Below are 23,947 nucleotides of genomic sequence, written 5' to 3' on the forward strand. Positions count from 1 at the left end.
TGTTGTTTTTTTGTTTGTACTCGATGTTACAGGCGCTATGGGGAGGATCTCTCCAACCAACCTAACCTAACTTAGACCACGTCATGCTTATTTCAAATACTGGTTTTCGCTCTTACTGTACATATGTAAATTTTTTTATTTTCAATATTTTACAAACATCACCACAAGTCTTAGCTTTTAACGAAGCACTATAATTTTAACATCTTTTAGAAATCATACTGTACGTTTACGGTTTTTTTTTGTTTCTTTGTAGGCAAAATGGTGCATATCGGCAAGCATTATTGAATTGTTTTTTTTCATAAAATATACACACACAATACCTCTAAGTGTATATAGTTTAACTAAAGAATATCACATTAGTTATCTACATAAATTTATATAAAAATATTAAGCCACATAAATACAAATTGCTAATTATATTTACATAGGCAACGATTTAAACTAGTACCAAAATTTGTTTTAAATTAATTCTATGTAAATATTTATGTATGTACGAATGGATGTATGTAGGTGAAAAGGTTATTGCACTGCACTACTTTTTCATTTTATAGTCCTCTGTGAAGCCATACGTGTCCGCCACTGGAAATGAGATAAAAATTAATAAAATTAAAAACTATTATGCAAAATCAACTGCCATTAAATTGCGTCTCACATTCATAATCAGCTGAGTAGCATTCGAAGAAATCGCCTAACAGCTTGCCGGCAGGCAAATCCCAAGTGCCAGTGCCGCCATATTTCACAGGCAACGCATTCTTATCGATGTGCGACGTCAGCGACTTCCAGTCCTTGCCATGGAAGAATATCTGAAACAAAGCAACCACATTTGAATTACTACAGCGCAGTGCTTTCCGCGTAAAACTAGCAAATTTTTATCAAACTTTAATTGCAATTTTTATTTTCAGTTTTACTAGCTCCAGTTTGTGGCACATAAACATTCTTTTTTTTTTTATAACTTTCTTACCCGCTTTCGCAGCTTCTCGCGTATGAATGGCTTGAAAATGGCGAATAGCATATTGAATATATACGAATTATTCACTATATGCACCGCTTTCAGTCGCATACAAATGCATTCTTGCACATAGTCGAGCAGCATGGCGGCAAAGGAGGGCGTAAATTGCATTACATGGCTCATTGGCAGGCCCTCCATATCGATAATGACTATAGCACCACAAATCTGCGATAATGGTTCGGCCATGGAGCCCAAGACCTAGTTGGAGGGGTAGAGAAGTTAAAATGTTAACAAAACAACTCTTTCGATAATCACTTGCAAGCAAGCAGAGCCACTTACCGTCAATTGTATGGTGCGGAAAAGATCGATCAGCGGGGCGCGTGAGGGTTTCCATTTTTCTGTGAAATAAAAAAGGAGTTTCAAGTTTTAATTTTATTTAAAAAGCTTAAGCCTTAAGACCAAACGGATCGAAGTAGACGAGATTTAAATTCAAAATTTTTAGGAACTGTTTTTGAAAATACAAAATATTTGTCCCATCAGAAGATTAGGATCTTGGATTAAAGCAGAAATAATTTTTTTGGTCTCGGTCCAAACCAAAAAACGTTTGAATTGTCAAATAAGAAGAATAATAATTTTTTTATATGTTAACAATTTTATTTTTTACTCACTTCCAGCTTCGATGGCAAGTATGCGACGTCCATGTTGATCTCGGTTGGGAAATAGCGATAACAAATCTTCCTCAAAAACATTTTTCAGCTTACTAGGTACAATATTTTCACAGGGAGCACCATATTTCGCCTTCATGTGATAGAAGTTTTTGAGCTAAGCGCGAAAAGAAAAGTGGGTTGTCATATAAATATGTATCATTAAAAGAAATACGGAAATATTCATATATACATATATATATATATATTTGGCGCTTACACAATTTCACCGCCATTTACGCCATGCTTAAAGCTGTGGACCCAGCTGTGCCCGTCCAGCTTAAGCGTAGATATCTACCTACTCCAACTTACCCTCTTCATCGCTGATTCTGGATAGTAATGAGTTGGTCGCAGGAACATTTTCATATATTCATCATCAAGTGGCAACTTCAGATGTTTTTCTTCTGTGAAAAGTGGAATAAAAAAAATTTAAGTGGTAAGTAAGAAAGCAATTCACAACAACAGCTTTCACGCAAGCTTTCACCTTACTTTTGCTACGCACACACTTACCTTGTATCAGCTCACGCAGCTTCTTAATGGCCGGTTCCATTATTTCGGGCACTTCACGTAATTCCTGGCGGGCTTTCTCCAACGCCCACTCTGGCGCTTCCTCTTTTTCCATGCGAATAATTCCAGTACCCAAATCGATGTAGGGCACTTTATTATCATCGAACTCTATGCAAAGCGCTTTCACCATTTTGCTGACTGTTTTATTTGGTGTGTGTTTAATAAGTTGTAGAGAGGGCTGTAATAAGAAGAGAAAGTTCTTTTTTGAAACGCAAAATAATTATTGATTTCTAAGACTAGTAAAGCGACTAGTACTTTTTCTGATATGAAATTAAGAATTAATTTATTTAAATTTTTAACCAGAATCTTTACAATAAATAATGGTTTGTGAATTACATTTTTAATGATATGCAATTTTTATTTTCAAAATGCATAAACAATTCAATAAAATCTCGTTCTTTAAACACATTTATTTATATTCAACTAAACAAAGCTTCCTAGCGACCCATACCTCAAGTTGACGCTGTCATTGTCAAAGCTTAATCAAAAAAAAAACAATGAATTGATAGAACAGGTGGAATCGGTCATTGCAAAATGCAGGTACCTGAGTACTTAATATATAAACAATATTACAACAAATAAACATATAATAATCCCAGCAACTAACAGTGAGCTGCGACTTACACGTAAAAGCTTTAGAGATAGAGGAGCTAAGGGTATCTAATACGCAGAAGCGCTCACTTAAATTAAACACCTTAATTTATGCAGCTGACAGTGCATTCTTTTTGATATTTATGAGTAACTAAGCAAACATGTTTTAAACATATTTGCACGAGATTTAGTCACTTCTGAGGCGTCTAAGGCAAATACTTAGCGCGTTTGTAGTACTCTTGCAACTGTGAGCGCACTATAGCTCAGGCCTATGGCTTAGGGAGTATCCGATCGTTTGTTTGTTTATATTACGTGTCGATTTCATCATAGTTATTCTCAATTATGCATACAACACAAAGGGATCTAACAATAATAAATTACGTTTTTGCATTTCACTTTCGCCACTTGGCGTCGAAGTGACTACAGTGACTCGCCATTGGAACTCAAAATTTTCTTTTTCGTGCAGAAATGTTCCTAGAGCATCTAGATGCATTACTGCATCGAAAATTCAATTTTGAAAAAAAAAATTGCTTACGTCTTTTTGACGGTTAGGTCTCGATTTATAGAAATTTGTCGAATTTATATGCATCGTGTAAAAAGTTTTAAATTTTGATTTGCTAGCTAATGCCTGCGACTGCGTCTGCGTAGCTTACTAATTTTCCATATACTTGCGGCAGATTTTTAAAGCTAAAAATACATTTTCATTTAGCTCAGTGAGTTTATGAATATGTTTTAATAACATGGCACATTTATAAGACTAGACCAGCGGTTAAAATTCAATAACTAAAATTAAGGGGAAGTTGAACTGAGTTGAGTTAAGTTGAAGTGAAGTGAGTACAGGTGAGGTGAGTTTAGATAAGTTAAGATGATGCGTTAGGATGAGTTCAGTTGAAATGAGGTGAGGTTAATTGAGTTAAAATAAAATGAGGTGACTTGACGTGAGGTCAGTTAAGGTGAGTTGAGGTGAACTAAGAGGAGTTGATGTGAGGTTAGTTGAGGTAGGTGAGATGAGGGAAGGTGAGTTGATTTGAAGTGAATTGTGGTGAGTATAGTTTAGCCTTTTTATATTATCGACTGCTGCGTGGAAGATTGACCTATCTCGGCAGCCAGTTCGAAAACGCCCTATCTCAAAAAACTTTTAAAAACGCCCTATTTCAGATTTCGTTTCGAAAATGCCCTATCTCAGCTGACGATCCAAAAACACCCTACCTCATCACATTTTCAAGTCAAATAGGGAATTTTTGAGCCAAATTCTGAGATAGGGCGTTCTTCAAAAAAATTGTGAGATAAGGTGTTTTTCAATAAAATTCTGAAAAAGGGCGTCCTTGAAAAGTTTTTTGAGAAAGGGCATTTTCGAACTGGCTGCCGAGATAGGTCGATCTTCTACTCAGCAGTCGATATAAGAATCGAAGCCACAAATTTTCTAGAATTTTTGCATTTATTTTTTTGAATTTTTTCAAACCGTAGTGGCGACCTAAAAAAAAATTTTTTTAATTTGAAATTTTTATTGGATTGCCTGGTGCAAAATCGAGATGTTAATATTTTTAAGGACCACTCTTGTACGAATGTATGTACTCATATGGAATATACTGCACATGTCATGAACTATCGCATTATCAAATATTTGCATCTACGCCTTGTATTGTACCATATTGTATATTAATGCCTTTCGATTGCCAAAGTCCAAGTAAGCTTTACGCTTTTCAGCTAAAATAACCAATCACCAATAAGTGATCTATTTACCAAAGCGAATAACACAAAATTACCCTACTTTTAAAACGATAAACTTCTAAAGACTTAAGTACAGGAATATTCCAGTCGACCGCTAAAATTTATTGTACCTTGCACAACTCAAAACTAGTTAATCCCTCTTGAACCCCAATTATCGTAAAATGTTTAATTCTTTCTCAGCTACATACGTACCCGGCAACACATTGACGTTAAAGATAAGTTGTAAATAATAATTATTGTTTTATTTTTTTGTTTTTTTTTTATACTTAGGTTTTGATCAGCCTCAGCGTTTAGAGGCTGACAGCTACGAGTATTTTAATTGTCTGTTTTCGAACAACAAATTATACTGTCAAACTGTAAATTTATTGGAAAGTACGTTCATATGTACCTATTATCGGTATTGCAGTACCTAATTAATTAATTCAGTCTATACGATTGTACGTAAAGAAAAATTGCATGCGTATAAATATTTATAAGTACATATAAATAGCAGTTACAATTTGTAGTACATACATACATAACTACGCCCATATGCTTATCGTTTTGTAATATACAGATGTTTAACATAAGCCGCTGATAGTGGGGAGTGGTAGTACTTCTGTGTAAATGACCATAAAGAGATTTTTAATTGCCCAAATCTGCATACTTAAGTGCAATTGTCAGTTTATGAATGGTAATTTCTCGGATGAAATTTTTCTCCATCAATTCTCGCTGGACGTGATTGTTTTTCAAAGTGCACGTTATTTAAGTGATAAAAAAAATTTCACCAATGCAGATAATTTATTTGAACACAAATTGCGGGCACAAATGACGCAAATGGTCAAGATAAACATAAATATTTTTTTCTTCCTAAACTTTCGCAATCACAAGCCAGATCGCTAAAGAGATCGTGCAATGCAATTAGACGAGCCTCAGCTACAATTGCGTCCGGCGTAAAGGGACTGATGCAACCACATGCCGCTGGATAGCAGACGTCCTTAAATCCAGAACTATTACATCTACACTAGGACAGGAAAGAGTTCGATTCCTAGCTACGAAAGGTTACCCGCAGAATGCAGTGATCTTCCCTCTGCTATACTCCATCTTGGCAGACGAACTACTCTGTTTTCTTATTGAAAAGGGCTTTGATGTTCAGGCAACCAACAAAAACATCTACATACACTCGGGCAGCAGAGCGGTGCTTTTCTGAAGAATCAGAAAAGTAGCATTTACATATAAAAATACATATCGTATAAGAGCGCTATAAGCAGCTGTGGCTGTGAAGATGTGGTGTGATATTTAATCTTGCCGCTTAAAGTCCGATCGAGCAGTGCCTTGTTAATACACTAACTCGAATTGAGCGTTTCGGCTTCATGATATTGAGGAGATCCCTCAACAGCCTCCTCGACCAGACTTGCAATAAATGACCCACGCTCTCGTTTCCGCCCAGCATTTGTAGCCGACGGTAGCAGTCAAAGTTACTCCCAATCACTTTTCTTCTCAAGGAAACCGACTCGAGGATGCCATTCACTACATTTATGCGGAAGTCTTAATTTGAGATTGAAGGAAACCTTTCCACAAAAGATGACCCTGCACCGACTCTCGAAAACTACTGATCGGCTTTTGAGGAGATTTTCTCTAATATACTCTGTATCGATAAGAGAGTGACCGTTTTTATTTAGAACTTTAATTGGGTTGCCACCTATTAAAAAGTAAAAGCTTTTCGCCGTTCGTTGGATTACAAAATGAGATACCTAATGAAAGGGCATGACCTTCCAATGCAGAGTAAGAAATAAAAGCCGAGATATTCTGACCACGCTAATCTCAAGAACTACTGAACGGATTTAGACGATATTTTTTAAGTTTTGCATCGATAGGAATATTATCTTTAGTACCTACTTTAAATTCCTATAGGGTTGCCACCTGTAGATGTTCAATAATGTATCACCTTTTATGCAGGGTTGCCACTTCTTTAAAAATATAAAATCTTTACCATTTGTTGGGTTAAAAACTAAGGTACCAAGTGAAAGGGTATGGTCTCTGCATGTGTGTGTGTGAGTTTTTAGTTTTTGTTTGAGTGGGGTTGCCACCTATTTAAAATATATGTATGCATAATACGCGAGGAATTTTTTGTTAATGACTTTAGTATTGCCCAGTTCAATCTACTTAAAAAAATTAGGTGTCAAATAAAAAGGCTTGGCTTTCAGATTTGCAGCAAGGTTTTATTTTTCGAAGAGGGTTGCAACCTGTGCGAAAAATTAAAAAAATGTGGGCTGTTCGTTAGATTTGGTGTCAGATGAGGTGCCAAATGAAAGAGCTTGGCCTTCAGATGCGCAATTATATATTATTTTTTTTAATAGGGTTGCAACCTGTTTAGTTGTAAATCACACCTTATTTAATATCTACACATTCAGCGCGAAGCATTGCGCATACGGCTAGTTAGTTGTAAATAAGACTTATTTTTTGGCTTTTCTAAGGACATACCAAAATCCACTCCAACTAATCTCTTAAACTAGGATAGGAGATTATAAACTTTTTTCGTTGATATGTGAATCGACCCGGTCTAATAATAAATGCAAATAAATACATACCATTGTTCCAACTTACATATTTTTACAATAAAGTACATCGGAAATTACATGTCTTTTACGAAATTATTTTAACCACAACCAGGAAATATTACACACCAAAAGAGTTAGCTACTTATTTATTTAGTACTAAGTGTGTGGCAAATTCAATTGTATTGATATTGGTTCCCTATTATCGGCAACCTTTTTTATAGTAATTATAATTGTTATCTTGAATCAAAGTGAAGCGTTAATGTAAGTCATTATAAATCAATAAAACGTGGTAATAATATGTTTAGAATATCATCTAGCCACTTTTTTATTACCTGACTCAATTGGAGTTAAGTTTCACATTTCAATGGAAATTTTACTATACGAATAAAAATATATGAGATTAATTTAAATGCAGCTGCTCAATAGGAAAAGGATGAGGGATGGAACCCAATACGCTGGCTATACACAGCGCTGGTTAGGCCGAGGTAAAGTCTGATGTGATACTCCAAGTTGATTTCTTCATCTTCACTGACAGCCAGGCGGCAATCAAATACCTCATGAAGCTGTCAACAATCTCAATGGTAGCCATGAAATGCCGCGCATCTCTTAACGAGATGGCTGAGTCATTTCGCCCAAAGGTGATATGGGTTCCGGGTCACTGCGGCATAGAGGGGAACTGTAAGGCCGACGTACTGGCGCCACTTTTACCAAACTTCTCATTTAAGATATAAATGATGGAATATAAATATTCTGGCAATTGCAAGCTACTTATTTCTGAGAGACTAACTAAAGTAGCGAACGATAGATGGCATGACGAGATCCCCACACGAGAAGATAAACGCACTGGCTTACTATTGAGCCCAAATAAGCATAATGGCAATTTGTTGGTATCTATCATAACAGGACATTACCTTATGGACAAGCAAGCATATCGACTAAGCGTATGATTACAAGAAGTAATGTAGAAGTTGTCAAGATAAGGAAACGTTTCTGCACATATTACGCCAGGGGTCCTTATTTATCCTCAGACGAGGACTCTTCACTCTAGGAGGACAATTCTTCCATAACTTGGAGGACGTTATATGCATGGAAATCAGGGATTTTCTAAAATTTTATGTTTTAGGAGGGGTTTGAAGTTGCTGACGCCACATGCAGCATCACAAAGGGTGTAGGTCTTAGAAACGACCGCGACAACCTAACCTAACCTTACCTATGACAGTTGCGAATGCATTCAGAGGTAAAAAAAATAACGCATACTTTCCCCTAAAATTGAAGTACACTAATATAATAGAAAATTTGTTGGCGCTGACAAAAAAATTTAATAGAGCGTGCGCAAAGTGGTTCCAAACCTCAAAGAAAAGCTTTTCAAAACTCTTTTCGGAGCCTTCCTTTGCGGACTTCGCTGATTGTCTGCAGACCCATGGGTTCTTTGGCTTTGCCCTAATCTCTGTCGTTATCCATATAGTCTTATCTTATAGAAGATCTTCTGCTTCTGTCTATATCATTTTCCTTGCCTTTGTCTCTCACTTTGTTCCCAGTAGCGTTCAACGCAGCGCATTTAACCCTTTTGCGACCGTAGGCCTACAATTAAAAATATACACCACGAAATGGGAACCTCCTCCTTTTTCTCAAGTCGATAAAAACCCCTGAACTTTCTTAAAAAAAAAATAAACAGAAAAAATATGTTTCTTTACAATTCCATTTCCTCAAAAATTTTGTTAAAAAAATTTCTTTGGTGCAAAAAAAAATTATTTATGTTTGGGACATTTTTTCTGCTTTTAGTAAGAATATTTTTTTATATGAAATAAATTTCTTCTTAAAAAAATTCTTATTCTATAGATAAGCAAATTACTTTCAGAAAACATTGTTTTTTCGAAAAATTACTACTTTTTCAAAAAGAAAATAATTTGTATCTAAAAAATTTGTTTCTTAAAGTGTGTTTTGTTTTTAAAAATTTATTATTTTCTATAAATGATTTTTGTAAATACATATGTTTTTCATCTGTGTCGTAAATTTTTCTAGTTTTGGTATAACTATTTATTTCTTACATTAATGATAAAACAAAAATTAAGCACATTATGCGAAACAGAAAACTTTAAAACGATCCACACAGTTTTCTTATGAGTGGAGAAAACCTTTGCGAAGCATGTTTTCTTTGGTCCCCAAAGGGTTAACCACGCGCTCACCATATTTATAAATTACCGTGTACACATGTCCGAGCTCGAATAAGTGGTTTCACTTCAAAAACACTTGAAATAAAATGAGTGACATCTGTAACTACTCGGCAAAATAGAGAATATATGTAGATAAAAAAAATACACCAAAAGATTTTCAAACGTGCACGTAAATAATTTTTTGCTGAATCAATATCTGTTTCTAAATTTCTAAATGAATTAAGATTTAAACTCAAGCGAGTCTTCCCATGAAATCAGCACAAAATTAAAAGATCTACTCTTACGAAAAACACAAGCATATGTACGTATGTACTATGTTATAACTTTAGAAACCAGTTTATACATTTTGCCTACTCAGTAAGATTCAATAGTTCAATATCAATGCTAATGGACTACCTTCAACTGTAACCAGAAGCGAAGGTAAAAAATTATTGGTAGCTATAAAAAATTGTTAATTTTGAAAATATGCCTATGAAGTCACACAAATGTACAAAATGAAGGGTGGTCCAAAAATGCTTGTGGGGAAAAAGTATAGTCGGAATTTTTATGCTCTCATCCCCTAGGGTTGTTCTATACCGAAAAAAGTATACCCTTATTTTTTTATTTTGAAATCAAAATACATTTAGAGGTCGCTGAAAGCGCCCAAAGTTTTCCATGTATTTTATATGGGAAAACCCTACTTTTCGTAGAAATGGTATAGAATGGTTAAAAAGCTACATTTTTCTACCTGTTTATCTGCAGGAGATTCCCAATAATAATACCCAGTTGTTTCTTTAACCATTTTTTCATCGCAACTATAATTTATAGGTCCGCCAAAAACCCACAAAAACCCCGAAAAATGCAATGGGACGACCAATAAAAAATCGTTGGTATTAAAAAATGGTTAAATAAACATCTGGGTATTATTATTTAAAGTCTCCTGAAGAAAACCAGAGTTTTCCGATCGAAAAATATTGATTTTCGAGAATTCTATACCATTTCTACGAAAAATTTTATTTTTCCCATATAAAAATATGTACATGGAAATCTTTGAGCGCTTTGAACGACCTCTAAATAGTTTTTTATTTAAAAATAAAAAATAGGGGTATACTTTTTTCGATATAGAACAATCCTAGGGCGTGAGAGCATTACAATTGACACTTTACTGTTCTTGGACCACCCTAATGTGCACACATAATGAAATTCATGTAGTCTAAGAAATTCACGTTTTCGCTAATAATTTCGAAAGCGCAAATTTAATAACTCATCGTCATTTTCAATTAGCGATTTGATGCATCAGCAGCTACCAGTAGAAATACTAGTATCATCATAACAGTTGATGGGATAGTCGGTCAATTCATCCCCCGTGAACGGAATAAGTATATAATTTTTTTCGCGGCGCTCTAACAGTCGCATTGGCCGCATTGGTTAAAGTTGGAAATCTAATGCTCTCACCTCTTAGGATTGTTTTATATTGAAAAAAAAATAACCCCTGCTTTTTTTATTCCGATGAAAAAAGTATTTAGAAGTCGCTCAAAGCGTTCAATGTTTTCCATATACATTTAATAAGAGAATAACCCTTTTTCGTATCTATCTATATAATTCTTCAAAATTTAATATTTTTCATCAGAAAACGTTGCTTCTCTTCAGGTGACTTCCAATAATAATACCCAAATCTTTATTTTACCATTTTTTAATACTAAAGATTTTCAAACTTTTGGAGTTTTTATGGGTCCTACAAAAATGGTCTATATGAAGAAATCGTTAAATAAACAATTGAGTACTATTATTGAAAGTCTTCCGAAGAGAATCAAAGTCTTTCAATCGATAAATATTGATTTTCTAAAATTCCATACCATTTCTATGAAAAATTGTTTTTTTTTTCATATAAAATACGTGGAAAACTTTGAGTGCTTTCAGCGACCTCTAAATATTTTTAGATTTTTTTCGTTACAGAAGTATTAAAATTTCGACTTTACCTTTTTTTTGGACCATCCTAATATACATACAATTTTGCGACTAACAATTGGCGAACTCTATCTTATCTTTTCCGAACAAAGCAACAAAGCCTTACACGCAGGTGCACCAAATTATAGCAAAACAAAAAAACTTTAATCAATTATGTATTTCCTTTTTAATTTGTTATTTCTTATTGAATTATGTATTACTACATACATACATATTTATTCCACAGTGATCTTTGGAACCGAAATAAAAAAAAAACGATAATAACGACAATAGCATACACGCGTTCGATACACTTTCAAAGAATTTTGTGGATTTTTTCTTTGTTTTTGCTATCACTTGAACTTCGATTCGATTTTATGTATGTTGATTTACTTAAATGTTAAACGCAATAAAAGCAACAGAGACACGTCGTCAGCGGTCAACAACATTGTTCACACACAAACTACACCTCCTATACGTATAGATACCAATCACACACTGAATCACTCACCGCAGAAATAATTGAGAAAAAAAAAAAACTATAAAAATACTGAGTAATTTGGTACACTTGGTTGTTTGATTTTTATTTTTGTTCACTTAAAATTGGGTTATTCGCGTTACAAAGGGTAATGCCAAATTTTCACTTAGCCATGAAATGACAAAAAAATGTGCCCCTAAACTAACTCAAATTTTTTTTCCGCAGGAAAGTGTCTTATTTCTATAGCAAAATTATATATACATATGTATGTAAATTTAAAAATATTTTTGGGGTCATTCCAAGTAAAAGGGGAAAACGACATAAATTTTAAACTGACTTAATTATCTCTATTTTAGTAGTAAACTGTTGCTATATCTCTCTTCTAAAAAACAAGTATAAAAAGAAACTGTAGTTTTTTTCTATGCAAATTTTTACTTAAATCATAAGAACTTTGCACCATTTAAAAGGAACTGTCCCACCAGTCACAGCTTTAATATCAGCCTAATTTTTAACAAATACCAACTCGTATAGTACATAAAAACAATCTTCAAAATTAAGTGTTTTGGCTAAAATTCGCCTTTGAGTGCACAAAGTTACATTGGAGGGATTTATTTAACCAAATTACATTAAAAAAAAAATGAAAATACTTTCTTTGGGAACAAATATTAACATATTATGTTGTGGGAGGAATAATTTTTTTTGAGAGAAAATATTTATTTTCCCTTAAAGTAGTTCTGTAGCTTTACTTTAATTTAATTTAATTGCATTTTAATAATAATTTTTTTTTTTGAGAGAAAATGATTTTTTTGCAAAAGGGATTTTTATTGAATAAGTTTTTTTTGGGAAAAAATAATTTTTTAAGGATTTTGGTAAAAATAATTTAGAAAACAACAAATTTTTTAGCAAAATTTAAAAAAGCTAAATTACAAAAAACACATTTTTTGGTGGGAAAAATTTTAAGGTAAAAAAATTATTTTTAAGTAAAAAAATATTTTCAACTGAAAATATTTTCTTACAAAAACGTATGAAAGTCACCTATTTAGAATTATTTACTTCAGATTATATTTATTTATTCCTCGATGAACTACAATTTGCATTCAATTGCCAATTTTTTTTAATATATTGTTGAGGTTTTGGAGGGGCTAAAAAATATATTTCACTGTTATATAAGTTCCGATGATATAGTAACAAATAATTCACAATTGTTTACATTCTGTAGTTAAATTTCCCACCAGTCACAATGGAAAGGACCTTTGGTAATTTGTTGGACTTCGGTATAAAAACTTATTTGATTAAAGATACTAACAACAGTTTTCGGCAGGTTAATTTCCAGCCCAAGAACACAAGTTCATATCCAAGTTGTGTAGAAAGGAAAACGACCGCTGGGAATCTACGTGAGCGTGTTCGTTTTGTGCACAAAGTCATTACAGGCTGCTACGTAGTTCTATGCGACTAAGGGCCGTTTTCTGAAGTAACTTTTAACTTTAAAGCTCACTTTATATTTAGATGTTGGATTAAAAATAAAACTATGTCTTCAGCTAATCATTTCCACTATCGGTTTTTAACATACGTATGTTTCCTGGTGTAAAGCAATATAAAACCGACAATAAAATGCTTTATTTTACTCACAGTCATAAATTTTAATGAAACCTTTAAATATTAAGTGAACTTTAAAGTTATAGGTTACTTGAGAAAACGGCCCTAAGAATTAAATTAAAGGAATTTTATAGTCCATTGATATACATATAGAGGGTGATACAATGATAAGACCAGGACTAATTGATAAGTTTTGACTTTTTTTCAAACTAATATTAATTTTATGATAATCATAGGCGGCACTTGTCCGGATGCAAGTATTGCCCGACCCAGGGCCTTTGAAATTTCACCTATTCTCAAATATGTTACAATGCAGTCGTCACGACGTATGAGTAACATTTTTTTGTTATCCATTCCAGTGCTTACTTGCTTGCTTTACGAAAGTGGCAAGTGCTTGCAGTTTTACGAGTTTTAGAGCAGGGGTGCGCATCCAGTAGCTCAGTTGGCTCACAACAACATTATTGTGGCTCGACTTACAACCAAAACATCATACAAAATGATAATAGCAAGCTTTGACTCAGTTTTTATCATTGGTTTGTTGTTAGTTTAATACCAAAATAGTTTTTTTTTTGCTATTCCGAGATCGCTGTTGTTTTCTTTTTCTTTTCTTTTGAGATTGCCGTCGTGTGGCTCATAAAGTTAAATTTATTGGACACCCCTCTTTAGTAGCATAAAAGAGTCACTGAACTTTGAGGTGACTTGAATTTTTTTGGTTTAATGTATTTATATGACTTTTTATTTGAGTAGTAAGGCATTGGCTATAACAGATGCCCTGGTATTTGCATAAATTGTAAGAAGCAGAAGGGTTGCCACCTCTTTAAAAAATTAAATTCAATTGAGCTAGGCGAATTAAGTAATTAAAATATGTATCCCCATATGAGTGCAGGAATAAAGAGGTTTAAGGTAGTAGTTTAAATTATTTGGAGAGTGTTTCCATCTGTTTGAAAATTCAAAATTATACAAAATTAAAAAAATGCTGTCAAAAAAAACATTTAGAACATTTTCAAGTAGTCTTAAGAGGGTTGCCAACGGTTTAAAAGGTTAAATTCAAATTATTTAATAAGTTAAGTGAATTAGTAAAAGATGAGTATCAATCGAATTGGGTTTGAGAAAGCTTTATTTTTGAACTATATTTAGGAGTGTTGCCACGTCTTTAAATATTCAAATTCCATCAGTTAATTAAAATATGTTTCACACTGTCAAACCAAAGAGATTAAAAAATAGTTTAGTTTGAAAATACATTTAAAGGGGTTGCCACCTGTTTGAAAAATTAAATTCAATTTGAATTAAGCGAATTAAATAATTAAAATATCTATCGCCATATGGGTGTAATAATAAAGAGGCTTAAGTAGGTAGTAGTTTAAAAATATTATGCCATCTGTTTTAAAAAATTTCTGTAAAATAAAACGTTTAGAATATTTTCGAGGAGTTTGAAGAGAGTTGCCGCTGTAGTGTTGCCACGAGTTTAAAAATCTAATTCCATCACTTAATTGAAATATTCAACACATTGTCAGACCAGAGAGGGTTAAAATATTTTCAAAGAGGTTGCCACCTGTTCGAAAAGTCGAATTTATTTACCTATCCACAAGTATTTAAAAAAAATTGGTTTGAAAATATTTTTGTTTATTTAGGGTTTTCACCTTATCTAAAAGTAGTTTATATCTAACTTTATTTTTGAGGTGTCAAATTGAAGGGCGTGGCCTGTAGATGTTAGAACTTTTCTTTGCGGTTCACTCTGAAACTTCTGGGCGGGTTTAGATAAATAAATTGGAATACATTTTTCGGTTTTTGAATGGGGCTGCCACTTGTTTACGAATCTCAATTGAATTTTGACGTTTTTAACGCCATGCAGGTTCACTAGTTATTGTTATTATTATTAAGGCGTTAAGCACTTGTTTATGAAAATAGCCTTAAACGCAAGCGCGCCGCGGCACTAATGTGGACGCCAATATTCACTTTTGCGCGACAATTAAGTTCAATTGATAACTTTTTGATTTTCCATTATCCATTGCAGACGCGACAGCGCAATTTTGTGGTGCTATTTATGAGCAGTCATGCATACATGCCAATGGATATATCAAACAAATGCACACACATGCAAACGAATGTTAAGTAGTACATATATGTACATATGTATGTATGTCAAGTAGTTAACGCCATTAGGCAGTGCACGTTGATCATTAGCAACTTTGGTGCTTTTTGTTGTAGTATTTAGGTACATATAGGTAAGTATGTAGCCGTTTTTTGTTGCTGTTTTGGTTTTTTGTTAAGTACCTAAGTACATTACAATTTTTGTGAGTTTGGTGACTTTTAATATTTAAAGGTAAAAGTCAAGGTCGCATACAAAAAAGCGTCAAAGTCAAAAAGCTAAAAACAAATTAATGTGCAATGCTAAACGAAGTTAACAGCAATAAATATTATAGAATAACAGCAATGGTTAATGAAGCAATGCGACGCGTTGAGTGTAAAAAATAAAAAATAAACATGGAACATGAAGAAGCAAAAAACTCAGTAAATAAGTTAATAAAGCATAAATAATAACCAAAGTTAATGGAGGGGCAGATTTGTTTAATGTATAGATAATATTTATGCGTCAAATCAATAGCCTAAAAAGCACAAAAAAGGGTGCAAATTACTATATGTAAATGGTAAATATAAATAAATATTTATAGTTAGCATTATTGGAAATTTCCATAAAATTGGAGGTATAAAAAAATGCGCAACAAATGTTTATATTTACCTTGAGTAGTTGATCGAAACTCGAATTCAATTTTACATTTTTTTTTTTGTTAATTATTTGAACAAAGTTCGCTAACAGTGTCGCAGTTTATTTTATGTAAACTTAAGTGAGTAAATATTATTTATTTAGGAATTTTTCGAAGGTTATATGCTCTTCAAAAAATTACAGATACCATTAGAGAGCTTTTTATTCTCTGAATACCCTCAAAAGCAGCTAATTTTTTCTAGGTCTTAACCCAAGTTAAATCTTCAATGTTTAATCTTCCATCAAGGTAGTAGCAACAATTAATCAGCCCAAAAGTGATGACCGTAGCAGTTCGTATCTCAAAGCCAATTTCATCACTTGAGCGCATGAAGCCATGAGGTTATTAAGCGCCAATGTCATCCAACAGGTGTTAATTATAAAATAACAAAAAATTTCAAGTGCATCCAAAATTTCCAAGAAGTCCAAGACCACCTGTTACTACAGTAGCAAAACAACCAACACCCGTTCAAAAAGCTGACGACGCAGAACTAACTCACAAGTTTTTGTGGGTAAAGTCAAGGCCTTGCTGGAGAATTTAAAAACGCTGATTAACAAGAAATTTCGCTTAGCTTGCGACAATAAAAAATATGCATTTCTTCTTTTGCTTGCGTTTTTTTCTTTTGTCAATTTTTCATTTTGGTATAACTTTTTTGTTAGAAATATTTATAAAAGAACAAAGCTTTGCAAATAAAATAAGCTGAGCAGCCATTTTTTTATTTATAGCTGCTTTTTGAGCTGATATACACTGTGGGGAGCCGAAATGAGTACACGCTGATTTTTGTTAAATATTTGCAAGGTTTTTAAAGTTAAATTTTTTTTTTGTTATTTTTTCGTAATAATATATGGTTCATGCTGTAACCTTACCCACATACATAAGTCAAAATTTCAAACTTTATACAGAACTGAAAAATTTAGCAAAATTTTATTAAAATTTCAACTTTTAAATTTTATTTTTTAGAATTTTTTTGAGTAGGCAGTTTGGTAACCCATTAAATTTTAGTGCAATAAAGTGCAAGTTTTAAGCGGTTGCAAAATCTCGTTGATTTTTTATTAATTTTTTCTTTCTGGCGGCTTTTGCGAGTTTTTTTCATATTACCAGCGCAATTCAAAAAAACTGGCGTAGATTTTTTTTTTAATTTTCTTTGTAAATGGTCGTGTGCATTTTCTTCCATAAGTGATTCATGCTTGTGTAGATTAAAAAGTTAAAATTTTAAAGAAAATGAAAATAACAAAAAAATATAAAATTATTTTAAAAACCTTGCAAATCACCGCGTACTCTACTACTTTAATAAAACTTACTTGAGAATTCTGAGAATCTTAAAATGGACACTGTGTGCTTTTGCAACAGAATTGTACGTACGTATGTAGCTTTAGTTATATGTCAAGCTTTTATTTCATATAGCAGAACATTTAAAACAGGCATGCAAACAATAATTTTTGGTTGTAATCGAAGTTGCATGCGAATAATTAGGTACTATAAATCAAAGTTCGATTGAAATTTAACGACTTGTCATAAAAATGTGATATAAGGAAATCTGCAAACCTATAAATCGAGCGATTTTATTGAACATTTATTTACATGAAAACATACAAAGATACTGACATGACATCAGATACACAAAGAAAAGTGAAAATATGTAATTATAAAGTAATGGTAAACTATTGCATACATATAGCATTTTCTTATTGATTTTTTTGTGTTAACTAACTAAAAATTCCATAAATTTATAGATAGAAATAAATTCAAAACATGCAATTACTTAGTTTAAAATTTATTTATTATCTATGCAATTCTATATACATATATGTACATACATTAGACTGCATCACCAAAAAAAGTTGCGGTTTTTCCGCCGGGATTACAAAATCTATTATATTTTAAGACGTCCACCAAAATATTTCGGAAAAATATTAAGATTTAAACGAGCTGGACCGATTTGAAAATACCTCCAAAAATGAAGTTTTTTATGAATAAAAATAGGGTCTTAAAGAACTTTTTGAAAAAGTCCCCTCAGATGACAAATTAGATTAAGCTTAAAAAATCTGCATAAAAATATTTGAAAATCTTTTCAACGGAATCGTAATGAGATTTTTGATGCTGTTTTTTACTTTTTTCAAAGATTGGTTTACGAAAAACTTGAATAACTGGGCCAAAACTATTCTGATTTAGACTTATGGAATCTCAGTAGAAAGGTATTTTCACACTTTTTTTATTTCTGGCCAAAAACACGTCATTCGTGTCCCATCTTGTTTTTTCGAATACCAACACATCTTAATTCAACTTTGAATGACGTTCGTTCATCCTACCTTTCTCTTCCATCCTTTCAATGAGTTTATTAGCAAAGAAATAAAAAGGGTGAGAAAATACCTTTCCAATGACACCTCTTAAGTCTAAATCGGAAGTGTTTAGGTTCAGTTATTCAAGTTTTTCCTATACCAATCTTTGAAAAAAGTTAAAAAATTGCATCAAAAATCTCATCATTACGATTCCGTTTAAAATTTTTTTTTTGTTTTTTTTTTTTAATATTTTTAAGCAAATATTTTAAGCTAAAACCGTTTTGTCATTTGAGGGGATTTTTCCAAAAAAAATCTTTAAAAAACTCCATTTTTGGAGGTATTTTCAAATCGGTCCAGCTCACTTAAACCTTAATATTTTTCCGAAATATTTTAGTGGACGTCTTAAAATATAATAGATTTTATAATTCCAATGGAAAAATAGTACCGATTTTTTTTTTGTATAGGGAGTGATGCAGTCTAATATACATATATATTTGCACTCCCAAAGCAGTGGGAATCATGTGTATCAAAAATTTATAGCTAGCATTTATTGCTCACTCAATATTTTCAACATTAAACATTGTACAAGCAAAAACAAGTGCAGTTAAGCCATTAAATATGTGTACTCGTTAAATTTATTTTTTTAATGTCTTAAAATTTTAAATTACCATTAAAAACAGTGTCATCAAATTTTTATTTGTGTTGACAAACATTTAATTACGCTGACTTATAGCTTAACCTGTGCACAGTTTATATGAGAAATTTCTAACATTCTCTTTTAAAATTACTCTAAATAAATTTAGGTATTTAAAAATGCAATGAGGGCTGAATTTTGATTAGAAGTTAATTGTTATACAAAAACCCAAAAAAAATAAAATTAATGCAGGTATCATGTGTATTTTAGCAAATACACTTATTGCTTTTCGTAAGTAAATACGTATGTATGTTAGGGTGGAGAGAAAAAGATCAATTATTCGATTTCGAAATTCTAATATTGCGGAAAAATTGCGTCATATGAACACATTGAACTTGTTGTTAAACTGTTTTCCGATCGTAAAATATTTACGGTCGCCCCAAGAGCCTTAAAATTTCGAAAAATCTCTCAAATTATGATTCATTTATTATACTTCTTTTAAGTGATTTTCTAGAAAGAATTGAAGTTCGCGGTTTTGTAGTGCATAAAATTCTACTGCAATAGAGTGTAAGTAAGCTCAAGTTGTTAAAAATTTCCGTTGATTTGGAATAATTTTTAGCGACGGTATTAAGCTAAGTAACTATACACGGTAGAGAAAAAATGCGAGACTTAGACAAAAATCTTGCTAGAGACGTGTAAACACACAATAGAGCTCTATTAGGGACTCAAGTACGTAGTCTACGTGAGAAATATTTAGCGAGACTTTTTCGCCGTGTACACATTCCATAAGACATTTTTCCACATATAAAAAAACATTCATCTCGAACAAATTTTGTATGGAAAAACTGCATGGCACTGTCAGTATGATCATGTTAGGCAACTTTTCCGTACTATTAGAATTACGAAATCAAAAAATTTACGTTTTCGCTCCATAGTATATTCTAATGTATGTATATCCTTAACTCAGTTTTGTGGTAGTTGTTCTACATTTCAGGAGCGGAGTTGTTTGCAAGAAATTGACTGCAAACACAGCACAAAACTTAGCTCCCCCTCTGCCATAACACCTACTAAGGCAATGAATTAGATTATAAACATCCTACCCGTAAATGTTATGGGAAGGCAAAATGCTTCGACTACAGGAGCTTAGAAGTCGAAAGCGGCTCGATGTGGTCACACCAGTGTTGCCACAAAAAAATTACCAAATTCCTCAAAAAAAATAAAAAAAAATAAAAAAATAAAAAAAATAAATAAAAAAAAAAATAAATAAAAAGGCCTCAAAATTCGAACAAATAACTCAAAAATTTTTTTACAGATATGAGTACTTATTTTGTACTGCATACTATTTACAGGTAATAATAATAATAATAATAATAATAGATTGGCGCTTACACATATGTTAGTGTTTGGCCGAGCTTCTCCTCCGATTTGTGGCGTGCACGTTGATGTTGTCACACACAAAGCGGAGGGACCTACAGTTTTACGCCGACTCCGAACGGCGATTGTATTTTAATGAGAAGCTGTTTTTCATGGCAGAAATACACTCGGAGGTTTGCCATTGCCTGCCGAGGGGCGACCGCTGTTAAGAAAAAACCTTTTTTCTAAATTTTTTTGCGGCCGCCGGTGTAGTTATTTACAGGTACTTAGTATAAACATGAATTACATTCTCCAATTCAATTGGTATATTTGTTCTTGCGGCTCAAACAAAGTGTCACCGTTGCTTTTTATGCCTTGGTTTGTATATAATATTGCTGCAACTATATCAGTGCTCAATTTGGTCCTCAAGTCAGTCCTACACATTTTTAAACCACTAAATATACGTTCTACTGAAGCATTAGAAAAGGGTTATATTATCAATGCAGATATAATTTTTTTTTTATTAGGAAACTTATATGAACCTGAAGAATCTTTTAATTCAAAACCTTTTTTCCTATAATTTTCTGGATCTAATGAAGAATCAATATGAATATCCTTATGATCGAACCGTGCGTGTTCTCTCCATTCGTTACCGAGATTTTGTAAGTTCAAAATACATAAGCTGAAAATATAACGATGGAAGGAAAAAAATTATCGATAACATTTTGAATATTTAGTAGCAAATGCAGATGTGCTTAAGAGCGAAAAACACCACACAAGGGGCTTGACAAACCAAGCGAAATATCTCTTTCTTCAAAGCTATTTATGTTGTGTGTGACGGTGTTTGAAAGTTTGACAAGCCGTTTGAGGGAAATGTGAACAATAATTAAAATTGTTTGATTTTCTGGTCGCCATGTTGAGGTTTGATCAAACCGCTTACGTTGTGTATGATAAAATCGCCTCATTCGCAACGGAATTTTTACCGAATGAGGACGCAAGAGAGAAAAATCGAAGAAACCCAAACCCTTTTACACTGTGAACCGGAAGAAAACTAAAATTCTTTGCTTGAACGAGTCATGTTTGCATGGTGTATGGCGAATTGGGAAAAGTAGGTTTGAAGAATGTTTGACAGGCCACTTGCATAGTGTATTTCGCTCTTTATAAAACTTCGGAAAGCTTTTTGTTCAAAAATTTGCAGAGCGATTTAACAATTCTCTTCTTTAAAATATGGTGGCTTTTGTTATCTGCAAATATATCTAGAGAAAATTCCTCAAAAATTCCTCTAAATAAAAATCCTCAAAAAATACTCAAGCGCACCCGAAATTCCTCACGTTTTGAGGAATTACTCACAAAGCGGCAACACTGGGTCACACTACAATTCTTATCAACCAGAACTACCGCGCACAACGGACTACTGTGTACCAATGCTCACTTTTACTAAAGGTTATAGCATAGCTATACCTAGCGGAGAATCATGGATCGAAAGAGTCCAGAATCTGAAGATGCCATGAGATTCTAAACGGACGGCTTCAAACTATAAAACAGAGTAGGAGGAGGCGTTTACTCGGAACGATTAGGAATACAGCTATCTGTAAGCGGACAGGTATGGCACTCGCTTCCTGCAAGCTCTTACTAAGGGAACACTTTCTTGAGGAGCGGGCACCAGATGTTGGCACACTAAAACCTGCAATTCAACGAAGCTTACGTGACCGAAATGGAATAAAAGAAAATCGAGAGAAATTCTCACTCTCAATAGAGGCGATCACTGGCCATTGGCCTGCTCACAGGACATATCGTGGAAGGCATGCAGAACGCCATGATTTGCAGCAAATTTATAAAATTCCTTCTATCTCTTAAGTGGAAGGACGCTAATCTACTGATTTCTGTACTAACAGAACAGAGGAAGGACACTAGACTCCTCGTTGGTGCATTAACAAAACATTGTTTGGTGGTTCGAAAGATAAGACAGTGGAACACATCCTTTGTGAGTGTCCTGCCCTTAGTCGAATTAGTCTCCTGGGTATTGACTTTCAGCCGTATCTGAGAGCCGCTTTCATAATAGGGTACTATATGGTTTTCGGAGATTAGCTGTGTAATATGGTCCTAGTCCTTATGCTATGCAGTGGCTAACCTACCTAAGCTAACCTAACCTATCAACTTAACATCTTAATTACTCACAAAATTTAAGCACTTGAATGAGTAGTGATTTACACAAAGGAACGTGACTCTTCAAACGCTTCGGCACTAAGTCGGGCTTTACACTTTTTTATGATGCATTTGCGCACGATACCCTCTAGGAAATACGCTGAAACTTATGCGCTAATTAGGGCACGGTTGGATTAAGCAAAATAAAATTTGTATATTTTCTTTTTGAATGCTTTGAAACCAACTCCAATTTGCATTATGTAGAGTTGACTTAATAAAAATTAAATTGTTCAAAGTGCGCAAATACTTTGTCACATCCTTCGGAATGTTTCCCAAACTAGTTCCATTAAAACTGCTTTATAGTGCCTACATTCTTAATTGCTTCACTGGTTGAAATATTGATTTGCTATTTACCTCAAAAATAAATTCATATTACCACATGCTGACTCTACAAACACACGCATATACACATACATATACACATATGTACATATGTGGTCATTGCAAATTACGAAAACTTAATCACCACCGAAAATTACTATAATTTCCCGCTGCACTCGCGCTAACTGATGGTTCACATCTCAAGGTAAGCTCCATTTCAATTGGCTAAACTACAAAATGCACAAACGCGAGTAAGTAAGTGCAATTATGCAATATACATACATATACTATCTAGCTAGGTATGTATTTATTTTTATTTTTTTTGCTGCAAAAGTTGCTTAATTAACTTTTTCATAACACTTTGCGTGCACTTGATAACCCCACAAAGACCGGCCGCAAAAAAATAATAAATAAATACATAGTAAAAGTAGTGGAATGGCTGACAGCATTGCAATCTCGCTGAACTTGCTATATTTTTTAGAGAAGTTATATTTACTATATATGTATATATATCTGCAGTTTTTTATGTTTTTTATTTTATTATATTTTATTTATTTTTTTGGTTTGCATTTAAATAAGCTACTTTGCGGCAACCTTCTGTGTGCCTCAACTTTGTACATTTCGTATCTGATTGCAATTCAGTCAATTATCGCTATTTGTTTGTATTAAGTAAGTTGTGAGACACGAATTTCAGTGCAATTCTCTTTTTTGATGTTTGAATGACAGCCGCAGCTTTCAAGCTTTAGTTTGCTTTCGTAGCTGTAAATATTTTTAATTAAATTTTTTATTTATAAACGTTGAATAAAGAGGATGGGTTCAATCACATTGTTGATTAACTGCTCTTCACTTAAACATGATGCTATCACATTTTAAATCCGGTTTCAGGTAATACTTAAATAATGTTTTCATCAAAATTTGAGGTACAAACTGAAATGGTTGAGAGCTTTTCAGGTCAGAGGATTAAGCGATTTGAGGGCGTTTGCAAATTCTAATTGGCTACTGTTTCTCAGTGAATGGCTAGGAACTTGTACTGCTTTCACTGCATAGCGCCACAATAGCCCTCAAGTCTGAAAAATGTTACCTATGTATGTGCGATAAAAGAGCTCAAACGCAGTAAATCTTCCTTTTTAGTTTGTC

The 23,947-nt window shown here is 33.1% G+C and overlaps 1 protein-coding gene across 2 annotated transcripts in view; it reads right to left on the reverse strand.

The window, feature by feature from the left end:
• Window positions 1–246: 246 nt before the first annotated feature.
• The window catches only part of LOC118740722 (alpha-tocopherol transfer protein-like), a 61,798-nt gene continuing 38,097 nt past the window's right edge, over window positions 247–23,947 (reverse strand). For both annotated transcript variants that reach the window (XM_036472370.1, XM_036472371.1), the window contains exons 2-8: window positions 2,164–2,398; window positions 1,966–2,057; window positions 1,618–1,771; window positions 1,289–1,347; window positions 962–1,207; window positions 653–803; window positions 247–579 (exon numbers count right to left, since the gene is read on the reverse strand). In XM_036472370.1, coding sequence (XP_036328263.1) covers window positions 533–579; window positions 653–803; window positions 962–1,207; window positions 1,289–1,347; window positions 1,618–1,771; window positions 1,966–2,057; window positions 2,164–2,350 — 936 coding nt within the window. In that variant the 5' untranslated portion in view covers window positions 2,351–2,398 and the 3' untranslated portion in view covers window positions 247–532. The remainder of the gene's footprint in view (window positions 580–652; window positions 804–961; window positions 1,208–1,288; window positions 1,348–1,617; window positions 1,772–1,965; window positions 2,058–2,163; window positions 2,399–23,947) is intronic.

This window comes from Rhagoletis pomonella, unplaced genomic scaffold (genome assembly GCF_013731165.1).
Source record: "Rhagoletis pomonella isolate Grant_MI unplaced genomic scaffold, Rhpom_1.0 Rhpom_scaffold_00006, whole genome shotgun sequence".
NCBI lineage: Eukaryota > Metazoa > Arthropoda > Insecta > Diptera > Tephritidae > Rhagoletis > Rhagoletis pomonella.